This window comes from Haliotis rubra, unplaced genomic scaffold, assembly GCF_003918875.1.
Source record: "Haliotis rubra isolate DU_JTF1 unplaced genomic scaffold, ASM391887v1 Scf36, whole genome shotgun sequence".
Lineage (NCBI taxonomy): Eukaryota > Metazoa > Mollusca > Gastropoda > Lepetellida > Haliotidae > Haliotis > Haliotis rubra.
In genome coordinates, this window is record NW_025767035.1 from 1,965,782 (window position 1) to 1,988,499 (window position 22,718).

General features: G+C 38.3%; 1 protein-coding gene across 1 annotated transcript in view; it reads right to left on the reverse strand.

Annotated features, from left to right (window-relative positions):
* Positions 1 to 22,718, reverse strand: part of LOC124285372 (mitogen-activated protein kinase kinase kinase kinase 5-like) — a 92,654-nt gene that overhangs the window by 18,048 nt on the left and 51,888 nt on the right. Inside the window, 3 exon segments of the mRNA XM_046721593.1 lie at positions 6,195 to 6,250; positions 6,374 to 6,444; positions 21,909 to 22,001. Coding sequence (XP_046577549.1) covers positions 6,195 to 6,250; positions 6,374 to 6,444; positions 21,909 to 22,001 — 220 coding nt within the window.

Below are 22,718 nucleotides of genomic sequence, written 5' to 3' on the forward strand. Positions count from 1 at the left end.
CATCAACGACCTGCGTCCAACATGAAACACTGGTATGTATTGAAAAACAACAACCAACATACATACAAAGTGTCACACCAATTTTCAACAGATCGTTGACACTGATGTAGCTGTGGTCATTAACCCCAACGTCATGTGTTCTTGCACCTATCCTACACTCAACAGAACATCTTCAAGAGTGCACCCCTGGGAGGGATCAAATACAGGCAATCAGTGTGTGCTCCACTGACCCACTCCATGATGACACATAGTTCCATATTCCATCATTAAAACATAAATGACTGTATGAATGCATCAGTGTTTTCAAATACATGGCCATTCGTGCAGGAAGTCATAAAAGTCAAAATAGGCTACAGTGGAATGATTCAACGATGCATAGCCAAACTTGACAACCAATATCATAACAACATGAGTGTTACACATTACAACAAAAACAAAAACATTTATTTTCAGGTCTGAAATTATCCTGGGTATTTGTTTACAGATGTCACAATGATAACAAACATATAATCATATATTCATGACAGTACCGGTAATCATTAATGCTCTGGCAGCCATTTACATTTTTGTAGATCCTAACACTGACTCGCTAGCCCCAGCAGTGCATTTTTATTATGCATGGAACAAGATGCAAACACGTTTACTTAACTGAAGGCCATAACACAGGAACAGTTATATTCTCTTCCTATTTTCAAGATGCAACACAGGCTGGAAGCAGCAAACAGAGATTTTCTTCACCTCCATGAGAACAATACAATGATGCGAGGCAGGGGGTTTGGTTGGCGATTCTCAGTTTTAGAGGGGTGTGGGTTGCCTAGTGGTTAAAGCTTTCATTATGCCAAAGGCTGGGTTGGATTCCCCACATGGGTACAATGTGTGGAGCCCATTTCTGGTGTTACCAAAGAGATATATATTGCTGAAAGCTGCATAAAACCTTCCTAACTCGGTTTGGAAAAGAGAAAAACAATCCATCTGACTTAACTGCAGATAGATAATTTCAAAATTAAACATATCAAGATACGATGGCTGGATGTAATTAAGGAACTACAAATATATTACTAAACATTTATATATTTTTACAATCTGACAAGGTGACTTAAAATATGAAAATAAGATGTAAAAATAAGGTTCCCTGGAATAAAAAAAAGTTGTGAAGAGAAAACCAGGCAACAAGCATCTTATTACATGGGCGGATCCAGGAATTTTGAAAGGGGAACCCCCTGAACCCCCCATTGGCTCCGCCAACGAAAACAAAATCATCCATGTGGTCTTAAGTCATTTTGTGTGTGTGTGTGTGTGTGTTTTTCCAACCCCCTGAACTCCCCCTCTGGATCTGCCAATGTATTAAACACAGACCTGCATTCTTGTACTTTGCCAAATCTATCCACAAAAAACATATCTACAGAGAGACCCACTCTGACAAACCTATAGAGAAAGCATATCTATAGAAAGATCACCTCTGACATCTCATTTACTATCTATAGCAAGTCATTATCACCTTATCATCCCAGACATTCAGCCTGACTTGAATCGAAGACAGGACTATCCCCTGCCTTCTATCAATAGAAACATATTTCATTATAGACAGATCAAGTGTGACCGATAACAAACAGAGACTTCATTAACTGTGGTCCAGTTGTATACATGGTGGACATAAACATCATAGCTACCAGTCTGTGCTAACACCAGGGCTAGACAAGTGGGGGTTCAGTGTCATGTCCCGTCCTGCTTGGACAATCTCTACATGACAACAGGGTCAAAGAATGTCAACTTTTAACTCCTAGAGCTTTCTCTTCTGTACTGGAAACCCAAGATCATTGGTTATACCTCTACATCTACCTTGGCCTGTCCATGCAATACCTGTACATTTGGCTTTTACCATGGTGGTTTATGTCTAAGGCTTGTGTAGTAGCATGATGGGATTCAAACTTTGGACCTTTTTATCCGAGGTATGCCTAACCAGAGAGGTTAACACTGTCAGTAAGCTGACAAGGGTAAGGATGTCATCTGTGGGATGACTCCATGTCCTGCTACACTTGCATCATGTATTTAGCTCAACACCAAGCTGACTTGGCACTGTTGAAAGCCATTCACTCATTGTATCCTTTGTAGTCATCTCTATCACACCTTCAAGTGTGCAATCAGTCCATCAGTCAGGTTGTACCCCCTCTAATATATTTTATTACATACAGGTTTAGACAATGACCCAAAGAACCTGCCCAATGACTACAGGTTGATGTCCTCTGCAAATCAAAATGAAGATGTCCCAAGGGCAATTTGACTCCAGATGCTGGATCCGAATGAGTCCTCAGAAACCGATGCTCATTGTAACTTGCAACCCGCAACTCCACACAGCAAATTGTGCACCACCCATTCTTGTTGATGACATCAACCAGTGGATTGTCAGGTCAAAACTTGACTGCTGAGACACCACTTCCTCATAGACGGAACAATCCTGAGTGGGGCACTAAACAAAACTGTGTAAAAAGCTCTGTTGCCTTTGTTATGATAATCAAACTTGTACACAGATAAATAAAAGGCATTTAGGATTCTATCCATCACAGAACATCATGTAAGTATTCTTCTGGCAATCAAAAACTTTCAGCACCAAAAGTTTGGTCCTCAAATCAACTCGGATACATGTATTGCGTAATATTTCTAAGCTAAAAAAAATTACATCACTCGGTGTAGGGTTTTGAAACAAATTAGGGTTAATGTAACTTGTGTCCTTCATTTGATAAGAACTGCATTAATGTAAGTGGTGGCACCAAAATGAGGATTTGTTGAGTAATGCCAATGGTTTCTGTTTATTACAGCTTATCAAACCTAGTGAGGCATGGTTATCCAATTGTCCTTACCATGCAACTGTCAGCGATATTGCAGACACTTAAAACCTCTGCATGGGGCAACAGAAACACTAGACAATTAACCATAACAGACCCCACTAAAAGTTCTTATGATCAAGTAATAGTCATTAATGACAGGAATGTAATGTATTCACTTAACACCATTAATGAGTGAAACCTGCCCCCTGCTTAGAGTGAAGATAAACAACAGCATGATTAACAATCCATAACACGATGAGACTGTAACAATAGGCTTTCTGGCCCCAGGATCAGGCAGTGGGGGGCACCTGCATGTCAAGTTATAATTTACTGGGGATCAATGACATTCAATCTGTCAAACAATCCAAGCTGACAAAGCAGCATATTTACCTGGTTCATTATCGATTTGGTTTTCAGGGCAGTGGGAAAAAAATAGAGCATCCTTAACATGTGTAATTATTTAACAGTTCATAACAATATACAAGACTTATTTCAAAGATCATTCAAACACTTTTTCTTTACTGCAGAGTGTGATTAGATTCGATTTACCACTTTGGATACAGAACAGATCCTTGCACAACAAAGGGAAATAACTCTGTTGATCCAGTCGTTAAGTCATAAATAACTGATCCACTCCCATCTTCCTCTCATGAACACAACAGTTTATCTTGAATTTTAACATTTTTAGCTAAGTTACCAGTCGATTTGATTCAGTGAGCTCACGCTTCTAGTATTACTACATATACTTCTCCCACCACCACTAACGCCTCTTCCACTACCAACAGTATTTCAACAACACCTAGAATATGGGAAGTTAAAATTACCCCCAATCCCGCCTATGGTGCTCCAGGTAGCAAAGGTAACACAAGTATTTTTTCCTGCAGATTTGACAGCAGGACATTGAACATCTGAAATGTCACACTTCACATTCAGTTCCAACTTCAATCAACACTTAACACTCTCTCCACTCACAACACAGCATGTTTATCTCCTTATTAAGGATTAAAAGCTTTTCGTTATAAAAAATGAGCTATTTTGTGATTTTTCGATATTCAATGCTGACTGGTCAATAAACACTTAATCCTTCTAGCACCATGTTAATCGGAATTCCACTATGAGGTGTTGACACATGCTGCTTTTTAATAAGCTTGTAAAATCTCAACATATTGATGCCATTGATCTTTTCAGAAATGTCTATCTTTTTCATAAAAAGTGTATGCCTACATTCTAAATTTAACTGGCTATTTGATAAAATAGATCTATAGAAACCCAGCAAATGACACTGATATCGCCAACTTTCACTTCAATCGGAATACTTAAACACATCAATGTTCAGTTTATTGATTCAGTCTAAACATAAAACAGCCCTGAGAAACCAAGGTGTTTTGTAGTAACACTCTTGCATAATGAATTGATCATGTCCCTGCAGGCACTGATGATAGACATCACACAAGTCTACATTGTACTAAACGGTAGGCATAGAGACGGATACACTGAATCAAACAATATCAGCACGAAGACAATAGTTTCTGAAAAACCAATAATGTCAGTAGTATAACAATTGTTTCTGAGGAATCCTGCAATATCAGTAGAATAACAATTGTTTTCAAGGAATCCTGCCATATCAGTAGAATAACAATTGTTTCTGAGGAATCCTGCCATATCAGCAGCATAACAACTGTTTTCAAGGAATCCTGCAATATCAGTAGAATAACAATTGTTTCTAAGGAATCCTGCAACATCAGTAGAATAACAACTGTTTCTGAGGAATCCTGTAATATCAGTAGTATAACAATTGTTTCTGAGGAATCCTGCCATATCCGTAGTATAACAACTGTTTTCAAGGAATCCTGCAATATCAGTAGTATAACAACTGTTTTCAAGGAATCCTGCAACATCAGTAGTATAACAATTGTTTCTGAGGAATCAGTAGTATAACAATTGTTTCTAAGGAATCCTGCAATATCAGTAGTATAACAACTGTTTTCAAGGAATCCTGCAATATCAGTAGAATAACAATTGTTTCTGAGGAATCCTGCAATATCAGTAGTATAACAACTGTGTCTGAGGAATCCTGCCATATCAGTAGTATAACAATTGTTTTCAAGGAATCCTGCAATATCAGTAGTATAACAATTGTTTTCAAGGAATCCTGCAATATCAGTAGTATAACAATTGTTTCTGAAGAATCCTGCCATATCAGTAGAATTAACAATTGTTTCTGAGGAATCCTGCAATATCAGTAGAATAACAATTGTTTCTGAGGAATCCTGCAATATCAGTAGAATAACAATTGTTTCTGAGGAATCCTGCCATATCAGCAGCATAACAACTGTTTTCAAGGAATCCTGTAATATCAGTAGAATAACAACTGTTTTCAAGGAATCCTGCAACATCAGTAGTATAACAATTGTTTCTGAGGAATCAATAGTATAACAATTGTTTCTAAGGAATCCTGCAATATCAGTAGTATAAAAACTGTTTTCAAGGAATCCTGCAATATCAGTAGAATAACAATTGTTTCTGAGGAATCCTGCAATATCAGTAGTATAACAACTGTTTCTGAGGAATCAGTAGTATAACAATTGTTTCTAAGGAATCCTGCAATATTAGTAGTATAACAACTGTTTTCAAGGAATCCTGCAACATCAGTAGTATAACAATTGTTTCTGAGGAATCAGTAGTATAACAATTGTTTCTAAGGAATCCTGCAATATTAGTAGTATAACAACTGTTTTTAAGGAATCCTGCAATATCAGTAGTATAACAATTGTTTTCAAGGAATCCTGCAATATCAGTAGTATAACAATTGTTTCTGAGGAATCCTGCAATATCAGTAGAATAACAATTGTTTCTGAGGAATCCTGCAATATCAGTAGAATAACAATTGTTTCTGAGGAATCCTGCAATATCAGTAGAATAACAATTGTTTCTGAGGAATCCTGCCATATCAGTAGTATAACAACTGTTTCTGAGGAATCCTGCCATATCAGTAGTATAACAATTGTTTCTGAGGAATCCTGTAATATCAGTAGTATAACAATTGTTTCTGAGGAATCCTGCAACATCAGTAGTATAACAACTGTTTCTGAGGAATCAGTAGTATAATAATTGTTTTCAAGGAATCCTGCAATATCAGTAGTATAACAACTGTTTTCAAGGAATCTTGCCATATCAGTAGAATAACAATTGTTTTCAAGGAATCCTGCAATATCAGTAGCATACCAATGGTTTCCATGGAATCATGCTACAGAGGATATATTGACATCGATTCCATGACATCCTGCTATTTCTAAAAGACACAACATATACCATAACCAGTAGTGGAGGATTGTTCGTGACTACTTTATGTGACATTTTTGTACATACCTGTCAGATCCTAGCAGCCTAAACGTCCTTGATCGATCACATATCTCCTGCGTTACCTAAACAAACAATAAACACAATGAATCTCCATGGGAAAATGACATAATGCACTGTTCAGAAACATAATGTTCATGTCAGAGAACTTTGGAAGTTATTCAAGTACAAGATGTACTGGAAGTTACCTCATTGGCTTTGAAGCTACGTCCTTGCATGCCATGTTTGTGGAAGGCCAGTACACTGTCTTGTAGACACACTGAAACAAACAGAACATTTCAGTTAAATATACTATACATGTAGAAGTTTATGCAAGGGACCATGGAATACTCCAATGGGTTCATGGGATGTTTGCTGTAGTGGTGGTCCGATTAATTGAAATAATCGAAGATTGGTCGCAGTGACTAAACGACCAAGCAATCGATCATGTTTTCTCATAATCGAACACAAACAATTCTGGAACACTTGTTTTCATAAACAATATATTTTACAAGGTTGGTTTTGTCTGTTACATTTCATAAGCACTACAAGTTCATTTCAAGTCATGATTGATTTATCTTAAAGACTCCAAGAAATGTTTGTTCCTGACATACTAGTCATCCTTTAAAGATGTGCAATTTTGCCCAAAAAAACCCCCAAAACTACATGTTTTTTTCCTTATTTTTATGTGCATTAACAAATTTCATTAATGACGCTAACCAATTTTTTTCGATGATTGATAGGTTGTAATAAACCAATCATCAATTATGAGATTTTAACCAATTCCCAACACTAGTTTGCTGTAGACAAAACTATTTTCAGTCATTCATTCAAGGTGCACAATGACTGAACTTTTACACACCATGACCACCCAATCCTCATATTTGTCTGCATTATGACGAACAATGTATACTTGGAAGTATTCCTACACTGCTCCTGATCCAAGACCCTCTGTTAATATAGTAAGAACATGCAAGGCTTTGACATGACCAGGACAGTGTTCTACATTTAACTAGGGCATTACATTTATATCTTAGTATTCCACAGTATTTACATCCTAGTAGGTTGTTATATCTACATCTTAGTAGAGTGACATATAAGTATCTCAGTTGGGTGATACATCTACATCTTAGTAGAGCATCATATCTAGTAGTGTTATAGCTGCATTTTAGTTGGATGATATATCTGCATCTAAAATGGGTGATATATCTACATTTCTGAAGGGTGATATATCTGCATCTAAAATGGGTGATATATCTACATTTCTGAAGGGTGATATATCTGCATCTGAGATGGGTGATATATATACTGACTGAGTTTGGTTTTACGCTGCTTTTAGCAATATTCAAGCAACATCACAGCGGTGATATATATACATTTCTGTAGGGTGATATATCTGCATCAAGGTGTGGTGATATATTGACATCTTAGTCAGGTGACATATCTGTACCTTAGTAGAATGACACATCTACATCTTAGTAGGGTGTTATATCAGTAGGATAAGCAGTGAACAGGTCCCTCCGTTCCCTGAGCATATTGAAATTGATTGCCATAGATGACATAATGCTACAAAACAACTTCGAAACATTTTTCCAAAGACATATTGTTTAAGTCTGGTGTTGAAAATATGCACACAGTTCACATACATGAATATACATGCTCAGCTCTGACTTTTGAAAAAGGATCAGGAACTTGACAATTCTAAACAGTCTTAATCACTGGCTAAGGCTAAGCTAATGTAAACAGTTTTCACATCCAAGAGACGGACATTGTGTGTTTAATACCCATGTAGATGTGAATTGTAAAGTTTTATCTTTACAGCCCTCATAACCACGTCATAAACACGGTCTGTCGGAGACAAAGCCATGCTCATAATATCCACACCATACCTCAGTACAACAGACATGTTTGTTTGTCTACTGCCATCTTTGTCTGTCCATTCTGTCGGACGTCTATACAGGTTTAATGATGTTGATAGGGACAATAATTGAAGTCCTAAATCATTGCCTGCTTTGAGATACTCCCAAAGCCAGCAATAAAATAGTTATGAGCAGATATTTGTTGAAAGGAGTATCTTGTAATATAAGTTGTGACACTGTTAAAGGGAGTCTTAAACAATGTTATAGACAATTAATGGCTAGGGAAGCTTTGTTCAGCAGTGACGCAACCATCAGAGACCACAACCAGCCAAGAGGAGACAGACAGGCCTGTACTGCAAATCTTACAATAAAACAGTAGTTGCCTCACAAAACCACAAAGAAAAATGTATGAAATCATCTTATCACAAAGATTGCATTAAGGAACAGGGTCCACATGGGTCAAGATGTTGTAATCGGTGGCCTGGGGGTTGCTTTAGACATCTTTAACCACAGTTCCCCCACTGATAAATTATTTCCAAAAACCCCCAAAATATTCATATCACTTAACAACAATATCATTAGACTCAATTTTGTTTTCATTCTTATAAAACTCAATTTCCAAATAACATTTTCACCACTCTGTTACAAATAGCGTATGTAAAATTCATCTCCCACAGGTTGACTGAACAGATTCTGATGATAATCCCAAACCTTATTGACATTAGTGTTAAAATAAACCAACCCACGACTTATTCACAGTCCCTGGTCCAACTGCAAACATCTGCCTAAACTCTATACTACACAGTATACACATCACTCCAGCAGTAAGTGACAAATTACACCGCTCCATGTTTAGCCAGCCAATCAAGTGTTGGTAGCAACAAGGGAAATACTGGAGTGAAGTGTTACTACTGTACATAGCAATAACACGAGTCCCGGGCTAAATATGGAAACATTGATCGATGGCAACAAAGGTAACCTGGGCGGACATGATACTCACAATAGAAAGGGATGGCCAATTATCACCATGATCTGTGAGGTTTGGCAACTCTGGACGGACCATTTAGTCAATGAGAACATGAGGATACATTCAGTCACGACAGCAGTATTTGTCCATCACTTGATATTCTTAAAATGTTTTTTTTATTTTTTTATTGGTGCTGATAATCTCAAAGATCCTTGCAAGTACTTTCATGGTATTTCTTTTTGATTCGTCAAATATAAATGATAATTTCTCAGTGAAATTAGTCATTTTGTATCTATAGTTAAAAGTCTGGCAACATTTATCACATAATACAGTACAACCAGAAATTATTGAGAATTTAAGATTGTAATTTTTTATTTTTTTTGTCACTCATTACTCACGTATTAAATGTCAATATTAGCAGAACATAACTCCAGATTCAAAGACAGGTGAACAGTTAGTATTTTGTCAAGTCACCATGGGCAGCAATGCAGGCTTCAATTCGGCGGGGCATACTACTGATCAAAGAAGTCAGAAAGTCGTGGTCCATGCTGTCCCAATATCGGACCACCTCTTCTTTCATTTCAGCAATATTTGTCAGATTTTTCTTATGGACACTTTTCTTCATAAGTCCCCAAACATTTTCTATTGGATTTAGGTCAGGGCTTTAGCTTGGCCAATCTAATAATGTCATATTTTGGGTCTGAAACCAGGCCTGTGAATGCTTTGAACGATGTTTTGGGTCGTTGTCTTGCTGGAAAATCAAAAAATTTCCATAGAACACGTGAGCAGATGGAAGTAAATGTCTCTCGAGAATATCTGTGTACCGCTCACTGTTCATATTCCCTTCAAATACACAGAGGGGCGTTGCCCCTATCACAGATATGCCACCCCACACGTTAAATTTCGGACTGTACTTTGGGTGCTGATACAAAGGTTTTTCAGTTTGTTTGGTCCAGAATTTCAGTGTATTAGGAAACAGCCACACAGAAAATCACATTGTCCCAGTTAAAATTTCTATGCTGTAAGCACCAGTTCAACCTTCGCTCCTTTTGTTCAGGTTTCATGATCGGTGATGGAATTCCTCGACTTTTCTGCCAACCCATTGCATGCAGCTCAGTTCTAATTGTCTCCTTACAGACAGCCACAGTTCCTCTGAATCAATCATATCCAGCCTTAAGTTTTCTAAACTCCTTCGTTTGTTTTTAGAAACAAGAATACCACCGACAGTCAATTTTCTGGGCCTACCTGCGCCTCCCTGGTGCTCAATGCCATATCCATTTGCAATATTTTTCAAAACACGATATAAACAGTGGACAAAGAGATGCCTGTTCTACTTGTAATCACTTTAGCTGATCTGATGTCTTTGTTATATTACTCTAAAATCAGCTTCCTCTTCTCGAAATCATCCATACAGAGGATCACTGAAAATGTCGTCTGCTAGCAGGTAAACAAAGGGGGATAATTCTTTACAAACTAATGAAAAAGGGTTAACAGAGTTGTCTCTCTTGAATGAAACCAAGCACTTGATAGCTGGTCAAGGTTGTTTATACTAGGAATCCAATTAAACATATTCCTAAAATTCTCAATAATTTCTGGTCATACTATATCAAGAGATGAATTGATGTTCAATGCAGAAAAGAAACTTTAAAGAAAATATATCGTAAGAGAAATAATTCTAACTTATTGTACCCTATCATTTACTTTTGTAGTATTCCAGGGACCCTTGAAATCTGGAGTTTTTCGCAGCAATATCACAGCAGGGGGACACCAGAAATGGGCTTCACACATTGTACCCACGTGGGGAATCAAACCCTGATCTTCGGAGTGATGAGTGAACACTTTAACCCCTAGGCTACCCCACTGACCCTTTCAAATCTATGAGTTTTCATATTAGGGAGAGGACAAGGGTTATTGGACAAGTTTAACACACCTATAGTTAGTTTTGTAAGAGCAACATTACCAATATTTCCTAATTCTGTGTAAGCAACATAACCAGTATATCCTTGCTTTGTGTAAAGTACATAAGCATTAAATTCCAAATTTGTTTAATCATCACAATCTTAGTTCTGTGCAAGCTACACAGACCAAGTATCTTAGTTCTGTGCAAGCTACACAGCCAACATATCATAGTTCTGTGCAAGCTACACAGCCAACATATCTTAGTTCTGGACAAGCAACACAGCCAACATATCTTAGTTCTGTGCAAGCAACACAGCCAACATATCTTAGTTCTGTGCAAGCTACACAGCTAACACATCTTAGTTCTGTGCAAGCAACACAGTCAACATATCTTAGTTCTGTGCAAGCAACACAGTCAACATATCTTAGTTCTGTGCAAGCTACACAGCTAACATATCTTAGTTCTGTGCAAGCAACACAGCCAACATATCTTAGTTCTGTGCAAGCAACACAGCCAACATATCTTAGTTCTGTGCAAGCTACACAGTCAACATATCTTAGTTCTGTGCAAGCTACACAGCCAACATATCTTAGTTCTGGACAAGCAACACCGCCAACATATCTTAGTTCTGTGCAAGCAACACAGCCAACATATCTTAGTTCTGTGCAAGCAACACAGCCAACATATCTTAGTTCTGTGCAAGCTACACAGTCAACATATCTTAGTTCTGGACAAGCAACACAGCCAACATATCTTAGTTCTGGACAAGCAACACAGATCAAATATCTTAGTTCTGTGCAAGCTACACCATCAACATATCGTAATTCTGTGCAAGCTACACCATCAACATATTTTTGTGCTGTGCAAGCTACACAGCCAACATATCTTAGTTCTGGACAAGCAACACAGCCAACATATCTTAGTTCTGGACAAGCTACACAGCTAACATATCTTAGTTCTGGACAAGCTACACAGTCAACATATCTTAGTTCTGTACAAGCAACACAGTCAACATATCTTAGTTCTGTGCAAGCTACACAGCCAACATATCTTAATTCTGTGCAAGCTACACAGCCAACATATCTCAGTTCTGTGCAAGCTACACCATCAACATATCATAGTTCTGTGCAAGCAACACAGCCAACATATCTTAGTTCTGTGCAAGCTACACAGCCAACATATCTTAATTCTGTGCAAGCTACACAGCCAACATATCTTAGTTCTGTGCAAGCTACACCATCAACATATCATAGTTCTGTGCAAGCAACACAGCCAACATATCTTAGTTCTGGACAAGCAACACAGCCAACATATCTTAGTTCTGTGCAAGCAACACAGCCAACATATCTTAGTTCTGTGCAAGCTACACAGCTAACATATCTTAGTTCTGGACAAGCTACACAGCCAACATATCTTAGTTCTGTGCAAGCTACACCATCAACATATCATAGTTCTGTGCAAGCAACACAGCCAACATATCATAGTTCTGTGCAAGCTACACAGCTAACATATCTTAGTTCTGGACAAGCAACACAGTCAATACATCTTAGTTCTGTGCAAGCAACACAGTCAATAAATCTTAGTTCTGGACAAGCAACACAGCCAACATATCTTAGTTCTGTGCAAGCAACACAGTCAACATATCTTAGTTCTGTGCAAGCAACACAGCCAACATATCTTAGTTCTGTGCAAGCTACACAGTCAACATATCTTAGTTCTGGACAAGCAACACAGCCAACATATCTTAGTTCTGGACAAGCAACACAGACCAACATATCTTAGTTCTGTGCAAGCTACACCATCAACATATCTCAGTTCTGTGCAAGCTACACCATCAACATATTTTTGTGCTGTGCAAGCTACACAGCCAACATATCTTAGTTCTGGACAAGCAACACAGCCAACATATCTTAGTTCTGTGCAAGCTACACAGCCAACATATCATAGTTCAGTGCAAGCTACACAGCCAACATATCTTAGTTCTGGACAAGCAACACAGCCAACATATCTTAGTTCTGTGCAAGCAACACAGCCAACATATCTTAGTTCTGTGCAAGCTACACAGCTAACACATCTTAGTTCTGTGCAAGCAACACAGTCAACATATCATAGTTCTGTGCAAGCAACACAGTCAACATATCTTAGTTCTGTGCAAGCTACACAGCTAACATATCTTAGTTCTGTGCAAGCAACACAGCCAACATATCTTAGTTCTGTGCAAGCAACACAGCCAACATATCTTAGTTCTGTGCAAGCTACACAGTCAACATATCTTAGTTCTGTGCAAGCTACACAGCCAACATATCTTAGTTCTGGACAAGCAACACCGCCAACATATCTTAGTTCTGTGCAAGCAACACAGTCAACATATCTTAGTTCTGTGCAAGCAACACAGCCAACATATCTTAGTTCTGTGCAAGCTACACAGTCAACATATCTTAGTTCTGGACAAGCAACACAGCCAACATATCTTAGTTCTGGACAAGCAACACAGATCAAATATCTTAGTTCTGTGCAAGCTACACCATCAACATATCGTAATTCTGTGCAAGCTACACCATCAACATATTTTTGTGCTGTGCAAGCTACACAGCCAACATATCTTAGTTCTGGACAAGCAACACAGCCAACATATCTTAGTTCTGGACAAGCTACACAGCTAACATATCATAGTTCTGGACAAGCTACACAGTCAACATATCTTAGTTCTGTGCAAGCAACACAGTCAACATATCTTAGTTCTGTGCAAGCTACACAGCCAACATATCTTAATTCTGTGCAAGCTACACAGCCAACATATCTTAGTTCTGTGCAAGCTACACCATCAACATATCATAGTTCTGTGCAAGCAACACAGCCAACATATCATAGTTCTGTGCAAGCAACACAGCCAACATATCTTAGTTCTGTGCAAGCTACACAGCCAACATATCTTAATTCTGTGCAAGCTACACAGCCAACATATCTTAGTTCTGTGCAAGCTACACCATCAACATATCATAGTTCTGTGCAAGCAACACAGCCAACATATCTTAGTTCTGGACAAGCAACACAGCCAACATATCTTAGTTCTGTGCAAGCAACACAGCCAACATATCTTAGTTCTGGACAAGCTACACAGCCAACATATCTTAGTTCTGTGCAAGCTACACCATCAACATATCATAGTTCTGTGCAAGCAACACAGCCAACATATCATAGTTCTGTGCAAGCTACACAGCTAACATATCTTAGTTCTGGACAAGCAACACCGCCAACATATCTTAGTTCTGTGCAAGCTACACAGTCAACATATCTTAGTTCTGGACAAGCAACACAGTCAATACATCTTAGTTCTGTGCAAGCAACACAGTCAATAAATCTTAGTTCTGGACAAGCAACACAGCCAACATATCTTAGTTCTGTGCAAGCAACACAGTCAACATATCTTAGTTCTGTGCAAGCAACACAGCCAACATATCTTAGTTCTGTGCAAGCTACACAGTCAACATATCTTAGTTCTGGACAAGCAACACAGCCAACATATCTTAGTTCTGGACAAGCAACACAGACCAACATATCTTAGTTCTGTGCAAGCTACACCATCAACATATCTCAGTTCTGTGCAAGCTACACCATCAACATATTTTTGTGCTGTGCAAGCTACACAGCCAACATATCTTAGTTCTGGACAAGCAACACAGCCAACATATCTTAGTTCTGTGCAAGCTACACAGCCAACATATCTTAGTTCTGGACAAGCTACACAGTCAACATATCTTAGTTCTGTGCAAACAACACAGTCAATATATCTTCTTAGTTCTGTGCAAGCTACACCACCAACATATCTTAGTTCTGTGCAAGCTACACAGCTAACATATCTTAGTTCTGTGCAAGCTACACAGCCAACATATCTTAGTTCTGTGCAAGCAACACAGTCAACATATCTTAGTTCTGTGCAAGCAACACAGCCAACATATCTTAGTTCTGTGCAAGCAACACAGCCAACATATCTTAGTTCTGGACAAGCTACACCACCAACATATCTTAGTTCTGTGCAAGCAACACAGCCAACATATCTTAGTTCTGGACAAGCTACACCACCAACATATCTTAGTTCTGTGCAAGCAACACAGTCAACATATCTTAGTTCTGTGCAAGCAACACAGCCAACATATCTTAGTTTTGTGCAAGCAACACAGTCAACATATCTTAGTTCTGGACAAGCTACACCACCAACATATCTTAGTTCTGTGCAAGCAACACAGTCAACATATCTTAGTACTGTGCAAGCAACACAGCCAACATATCTTAGTTCTGTGCAAGCTACACCATCAACATATCTTAGTTCTGTGCAAGCAACACAGTCAACATATCTTAGTTCTGGAGAAGCAACACAGCTTACGTATCTAAGTTCAATGTCAACAGGCAATATACCCCAACACAATGGCAATCGTTTGAGTTGTGTGCTGTGTGCAGCATAATGTCAACAGTAGGAGTAAAACAGCAGCTCTTGAACCAGGAAGTAGCAGGTTCATACTGGCAGAGACTTAAAGTTCATTGTCAGAGAAACATGTAATCATATTCCCCTGGGGTCAAATGGATCTTTTCATCCATTATTTTCTTATCTCATTGGGAATACTACATGTTTTTCCCCATAACAAACACAAACTACCCAATGACATCAGCAGATTGCATACAATTTCCAAGTAAGTCAGCCATGGACGTCAGATCAGTTGGAGTAAACTGAACACAAAGTCTGACTGCAAATGTTCCAATTAGCTTTCAGCTAGGAATACTTGTACATACTTGATATGGTAGTTCAGGTTGCTTACCAATCTACACCAACCTCTCACAATTCTTGTAAATGATATCAGTGTTAAACCATTGCAATGGTCAAGTCCTGTTTGCAATATTACAGTCAATTCTTAGTCACATCAAGTTCAATCCTTAATCAAGTTTACAGTGCCAAATAAGGTCCATTATGAACACATTTTTAAAAATCTTGTAACATTAATATTATTAGCAGATATAAAAATTCAGATTTTTGATGGCTTGTTTCCTTTACATTAACAAACTAGCGTTTGTCCTTCAACAATACTGAGGTGTATTTTAGTGTGTAAAGATGGTCCTTCTCAACTGATAAACTGGCCATCAAACTTGACATTTACCAGCTGTGACTACAGACATGGACAGATTCTGATACAGATTATTGGTTCAGTGTGATACCTTATTTCTTAATTATTAGTGAGTGAGAACATTTGTTCCAAATCCAAATTTAGGATAATTTGTCTGTGACTGATGGATATAGGCCGCTTTTTGCAATATTCCAGCAATACCACGGACACTAGAAATGGGCTTCACACATTGTACCCATGTGGAAAATTGAATCCTGTCTCGTACATGATGAGCTCATGCATTAACAACTTGGCTACCCCGCTGCACCTCTGCCATTAGACAGTAGGCACACCAGAAACAGCTCAACTCAAACACAGTTTAAGAAAAACTATGATCAAATTTCACAGTGAAAGGTAATGTTTTATGGTATGCAAATTAAGGTTTGATACAAGTATGGGTGTATTGAATACTTCAAGACCTTTTCGTTTTGAAGTGTCGTGTATGCCCAGCAACACACGACAAACACAATACAGGAATCAGACAGATTACAGTATCAAAAAAATTAATCCTTAAGCAGTTTGTTTGCTCACGAGAAGAGGGCTATTGATATTAGCCACTTAATTTGATTTTGTCATATTTGATCATGTCACTGGCAGTAAAGCTGAAAGCATTTTACCCTTCCATTTGAATTGTAATCAGTACATGTAAATCATTCACTGACAAGCAAGGTAAGGGAAACATCTTACTCCCTTGGGACTTGTACAAACAAGGTACCATTATACTTAAATTTACAGTACACACTCTTGCTATAAATCAGGGAATAGTCTTACATCAAGTCAAAACATTTATCAGAACATTAATAGTGGTTGTACATCTGTTAAAGACATCTGTTTTCATTAGACATACAGGATAGAGTTTGAGCTGTGTACATCTATAGAAACGTGTCTAATACAGAGCTACAGATAACTTTTTGGGTCATTGAGTTATGTACTCGCTTGTGTTCATCTCAATTGGGTATCCTAATTTTCCTTGAGTAACGAAATAAATTGTACTCACCTCACTCAAAGTCAATTGGGTATTTTGCCATTTTCCATTAATTTTAAAAATACAATAAAGTTTAAATGTTAGTGTTTGTTATTTATATTTGATCTGTAATATGAGAAACGATAAGAAAGACTGCACGTCGTTAAGTTCATGTCCTGAAATATAGCCTCTCAATATATCTCAGTTATTTTATCTATCCACCGGTACGCAAGCTAAGATTTGACATTTTTGTGTGTCTGTATGTTAGATCACATTTATTGAGTATTTACAAAAATTAAAGCATACTTGTACGCAATAGACTTAATAGGAGTTTTCACATAAATATTTGCGTAATTTACGCAGATACGCAGCTTATCTGTACCTCTGCTAATACTTCCAAATATCTACCAAATACAGGTCATTGTGTCCCAGAAGTTCTGCAGCCCACAGGTCATCATGTCTCAATACATCTACTTTATTAAAGTCGCCATTTTAAAAGTACTTCTATAGCCTACAGATCATCTTGTCTCAGTACTTCTACAGCCTACAGGTCATCATGTTTTCAGTACTTCTATAGCCTACAGATCATCTTGCCTCAGTACTTCTACAGCCTACAGGTCATCATGTTTTCAGTACTTCTATAGCCTACAGATCATCTTGTCTCAGTACTTCTACAGCCTACAGGTCATCATGTTTTCAGTACTTCTATAGCCTACAGATCATCTTGTCTCAGTACTTCTACAGCCTACAGGTCATCATGTTTTCAGTACTTCTATAGCCTACAGATCATCTTGTCTCAGTACTTCTACAGCCTACAGGTCATCATGTTTTCAGTACTTCTATAGCCTACAGATCATCTTGTCTCAGTACTTCTATAGCCTACAGATCATCTTGTCTCAGTACTTCTACAGCCTACAGGTCATCATGTTTTCAGTACTTCTATAGCCTACAGGTCATCATGTTTTCAGTACTTCTATAGCCTACAGGTCATCATGTTTTCAGTACTTCTACAGCCTACAGGTCATCATGTTTTCAGTACTTCTATAGCCTACAGGTCATCATGTTTTCAGTGCTTCTACAGCCTACAGGTCATCATGTTTTCAGTACTTCTACAGCCTACAGGTCAACATGTTTTCAGTACTTCTATAGCCTACAGGTCATCATGTTTTCAGTACTTCTAAAGCCTACAGATCATCTTGTCTCAGTACTTCTACAGCCTACAGGTCATCATGTTTTCAGTACTTCTACAGCCTACAGGTCATCATGTTTTCAGTACTTCTATAGCCTACAGGTCATCATGTTCTCAGTACTTCTATAGCCTACAGGTCATCATGTCTCAGTACTTTCTAATCAGCCTACAGGTCATCATGTCATCCAGTCAGTACTTCTATAGCCTACAGGTCATCATGTTTCTCAGTACTTCTATAGCCTACAGGTCATCATGTTTTCAGTACTTCTATAGCCTACAGGTCATCATGTTGTCTCAGTACTTCTATAGCCTACAGGTCATCATGTTTTCAGTACTTCTATAGCCTACAGGTCATCATCTTGTTTTCAGTACTTCTACAGCCTACAGGTCATCATGTTTTCAGTACTTCTACAGCCTACAGGTCATCATGTTTTCAGTACTTCTATAGCCTACAGGTCATCATGTTTTCAGTACTTCTATAGCCTACAGGTCATCATGTTTTCAGTACTTCTACAGCCTACAGGTCATCATGTTTTCTCAGTACTTCTATAGCCTACAGGTCATCATGTTTTCAGTACTTCTACAGCCTACAGGTCATCATGTTTCTCAGTACTTCTATAGCCTACAGGTCATCATGTTTTCAGTACTTCTACAGCCTACAGGTCATCATGTTCTCAGTACTTCTATAGCCTACAGGTCATCATGTTTTCAGTACTTCTATAGCCTACAGGTCATCATGTTTCAGTACTTCTACAGCCTACAGGTCATCATGTCTCAGTACTTCTATAGCCTACAGGTCATTATGTTTTCAGTACTTCTACAGCCTACAGGTCATCATGTTTTCAGTACTTCTATAGCCTACAGGTCATCATGTTTTCAGTTCTTCTACAGCCTACAGGTCATCATGTTTTCAGTACTTCTACAGCCTACAGGTCATCATGTTTTCAGTACTTCTACAGCCTACAGGTCATCATGTTTTCAGTACTTCTACAGCCTACAGGTCATCATGTTTTCAGTACTTCTACAGCCTACAGGTCATCATGTTTTCAGTACTTCTATAGCCTACAGGTCATCATGTTTTCAGTACTTCTATAGCCTACAGGTCATCATGTTTTCAGTACTTCTACAGCCTACAGGTCATCATGTTCTCAGTACTTCTACAGCCTACAGGTCATCATGTTCTCAGTACTTCTACAGCCTACAGGTCATCATGTTTTCTCAGTACTTCTATAGCCTACAGGTCATCATGTTTTCAGTACTTCTACAGCCTACAGGTCATCATGTTTTCAGTACTTCTATAGCCTACAGGTCATCATGTTTTCAGTACTTCTATAGCCTACAGGTCATCATGTTTTCAGTACTTCTATAGCCTACAGGTCATCTTGTCTCAGTACTTCTATAGCCTACAGGTCATCATGTTTTCAGTACTTCTTTTCAGTACTTCTACAGCCTACAGGTCATCATGTTTCTCAGTACTTCTATAGCCTACAGGTCATCATGTCTCAGTACTTCTATAGCCTACACAGGTCATCTTGTCTCAGTACTTCTATAGCCTACAGGTCATCATGTTTTCAGTACTTCTATAGCCTACAGGTCATCTTGTCTCAGTACTTCTATAGCCTACAGGTCATCATGTTCTCAGTACTTCTACAGCCTACAGGTCATCATGTTTTCAGTACTTCTATAGCCTACAGGTCATCATGTTTTCAGTACTTCTATAGCCTACAGGTCATCATGTTTTCAGTACTTCTACAGCCTACAGGTCATCATGTTTTCAGTACTTCTATAGCCTACAGGTCATCATGTTTTCAGTACTTCTACAGCCTACAGGTCATCATGTTTTCAGTACTTCTACAGCCTACAGGTCATCATGTTTTCAGTACTTCTACAGCCTACAGGTCATCATGTTTTCAGTACTTTCTACAGCCTACAGGTCATCATGTTTCAGTACTTCTATAGCCTACAGGTCATCATGTTTCAGTACTTCTATAGCCTACAGGTCATCATGTTTTCAGTACTTCTACAGCCTACAGGTCATCATGTTTTCAGTACTTCTACAGCCTACAGGTCATCATGTTTTCAGTACTTCTACAGCCTACAGGTCATCATGTTTTCAGTACTTCTATAGCCTACAGGTCATCATGTTTTCCATTCATCAACAGCCAGTACTTTCTATAGCCTACAGGTCATCATGTTTTCAGTACTTCTATAGCCTACAGGTCATCATGTTTTCAGTACTTCTATAGCCTACAGGTCATCATGTTTTCAGTACTTCTATAGCCTACAGGTCATCATGTTTTCAGTACTTCTATAGCCTACAGGTCATCATGTTTTCAGTACTTCTACAGCCTACAGGTCATCATGTTTTCAGTACTTCTACAGCCTACAGGTCATCATGTTTTCAGTACTTCTACAGCCTACAGGTCATCTTTTTTCCATTACTTCTACAGCCTACAGGTCATGTCTGTTTTCAGTACTTCTATAGCCTACAGGTCATCATGTTTTCAGTACTTCTATAGCCTACAGGTCATCATGTTTTCAGTACTTCTATAGCCTACAGGTCATCATGTTTTCAGTACTTCTATAGCCTACAGGTCATCATGTTTTCAGTACTTCTATAGCCTACAGGTCATCTTGTCTCACTTCTACAGGTCATTATGTCTCAGTACTTCTACGGCCTACAGGTCATTATGTCTCAGTTCTTCTACTGCATCCAGTTATTTATTGAGCCATCTATGTTTTGTTTCCAGCAAATAGATGCATCTCTACTCAGGTTCAACACTTTATTGCTACACCACAAATATACATCCACTACCCACATGGGGGCACCTGCATGGAGGTGGTGGTAGAAAACTCATGTGACATGATCGACTGCTTTGTGTTGGAGGACAACCATTCATATACTGACCTAAAATAACTGGTCCAAACATATACAGTACCCTGCTAAGATCATATGGACTTGAAACAAGGTCAGTCATAGTGCCACCTTACCCGGATAATGTGGGCAATTCAGAAAATCATATGGGCTATTACTGATAACATACATGATATGAGACATAAACGTTTTATATGACAGTGTAATCCATGGATAAAGTTCAAGCCAACAAATTCAAACCACACAAGGTGCATACTTAGCTTTTAATAGTCATTTCAAAGGCCAGCTTTCAAACAGGGAATTAGAATAATAATCTTGATCATTATTTGCCTTTCATTTCTTTGACCAGAATGAAAATACTTCAACCTGTCATTTGACCAATGACTGGTTGACCATCATGGCCATCCAAGCATGTTTTGCTAATGTCATGGAAACATACATCTTGAAATATACGGATCCTGCTTGTGAAATTGACCAATCATTATGCTAGATATAAAATATTTAAGAGTTAGCACCTGACAATATTTCATGAGCATTACCCTGTGCATAATCATTGCTCCTACAGTAAATTGAATTCACCAATGCCCTGGTCTAGATTAACATCGGAACATCTTGCATTTGAATTATCTTTTCTTACACTCCTTAATGATCCTGGGATCCTGTTAAGTACTCTTCTTCTTGTGAATTGATCATATACTCAAATGTGAAACTGCAGCTGATTTGAAACTTAATTGTCTTCCTTACTTGTGGTAGAATTACATGTGCACTCGTTGTCACAACTTGTTGCTTGTGTCTGACAAAGCATACTGAATGAGTCAAATGACGCATACTCACCGACAGACTCTACTGGGAAGTCGAAGTGGAGCTCTGACTGCTGACGTTTACTGGACCTCAGCTTCCCAGTCATGTTCACAGCTCTCACATACTCTGTCAAAAGCAAACCAGAGTGTTAACAGGGTGGACATTAACTGCTGGTCCCATGGACAGTAGCCAGTAGAAACTGAAGAGGGCTACATCATTCCAGCTAACATCTACTCCTCAATGTGAATTTCTTTTCTTATGAAATGATAAGTAAAACTTAGATTTGTGTTCCTCTGCTTATCTTTTACTGAGTTCATCAGATACTTTCATGATATGAACTGTTTAGGTGACAGTTCAAAAGTCTGATGGCGGATTATTATCTGAATTCAGAAGATAGGTATAAGCGTCAGTGGGCTCTATTCAACAAAAGGATCTAAACATTTTTACAGTTCAAGCCAACTGATAACTCTATCTTCATATTTTCGCTCTCAAAAGAGCAAGCATCACTAAAATATATGCATCACTAACACATATGTGTAGAGCATAAATTGTTCAGTGTGTGTGTGTGTGTGTGTGTGTGTGAGAGAGAGAGAGAATGAGAGAGAGAGAGTAATTACTTGACTTTGTTTTCACGTGTGCAGTTGTATGACTTTGTGCAAATGAGGGTGTGTTTGTGTTTAGTTATATAAATAAATGTGATACCTTTCTGCTCTTATTAAATATAAGTGATATCAGTCCCGCCACTTCCCTGGGTGAGGGTTCATTATTTGTAATGGGGTTTCAGCAATAAAATTTAAAGTTTCTGATCTGACATTGAATTCTTGAAAAAAAGATGAGGACAAA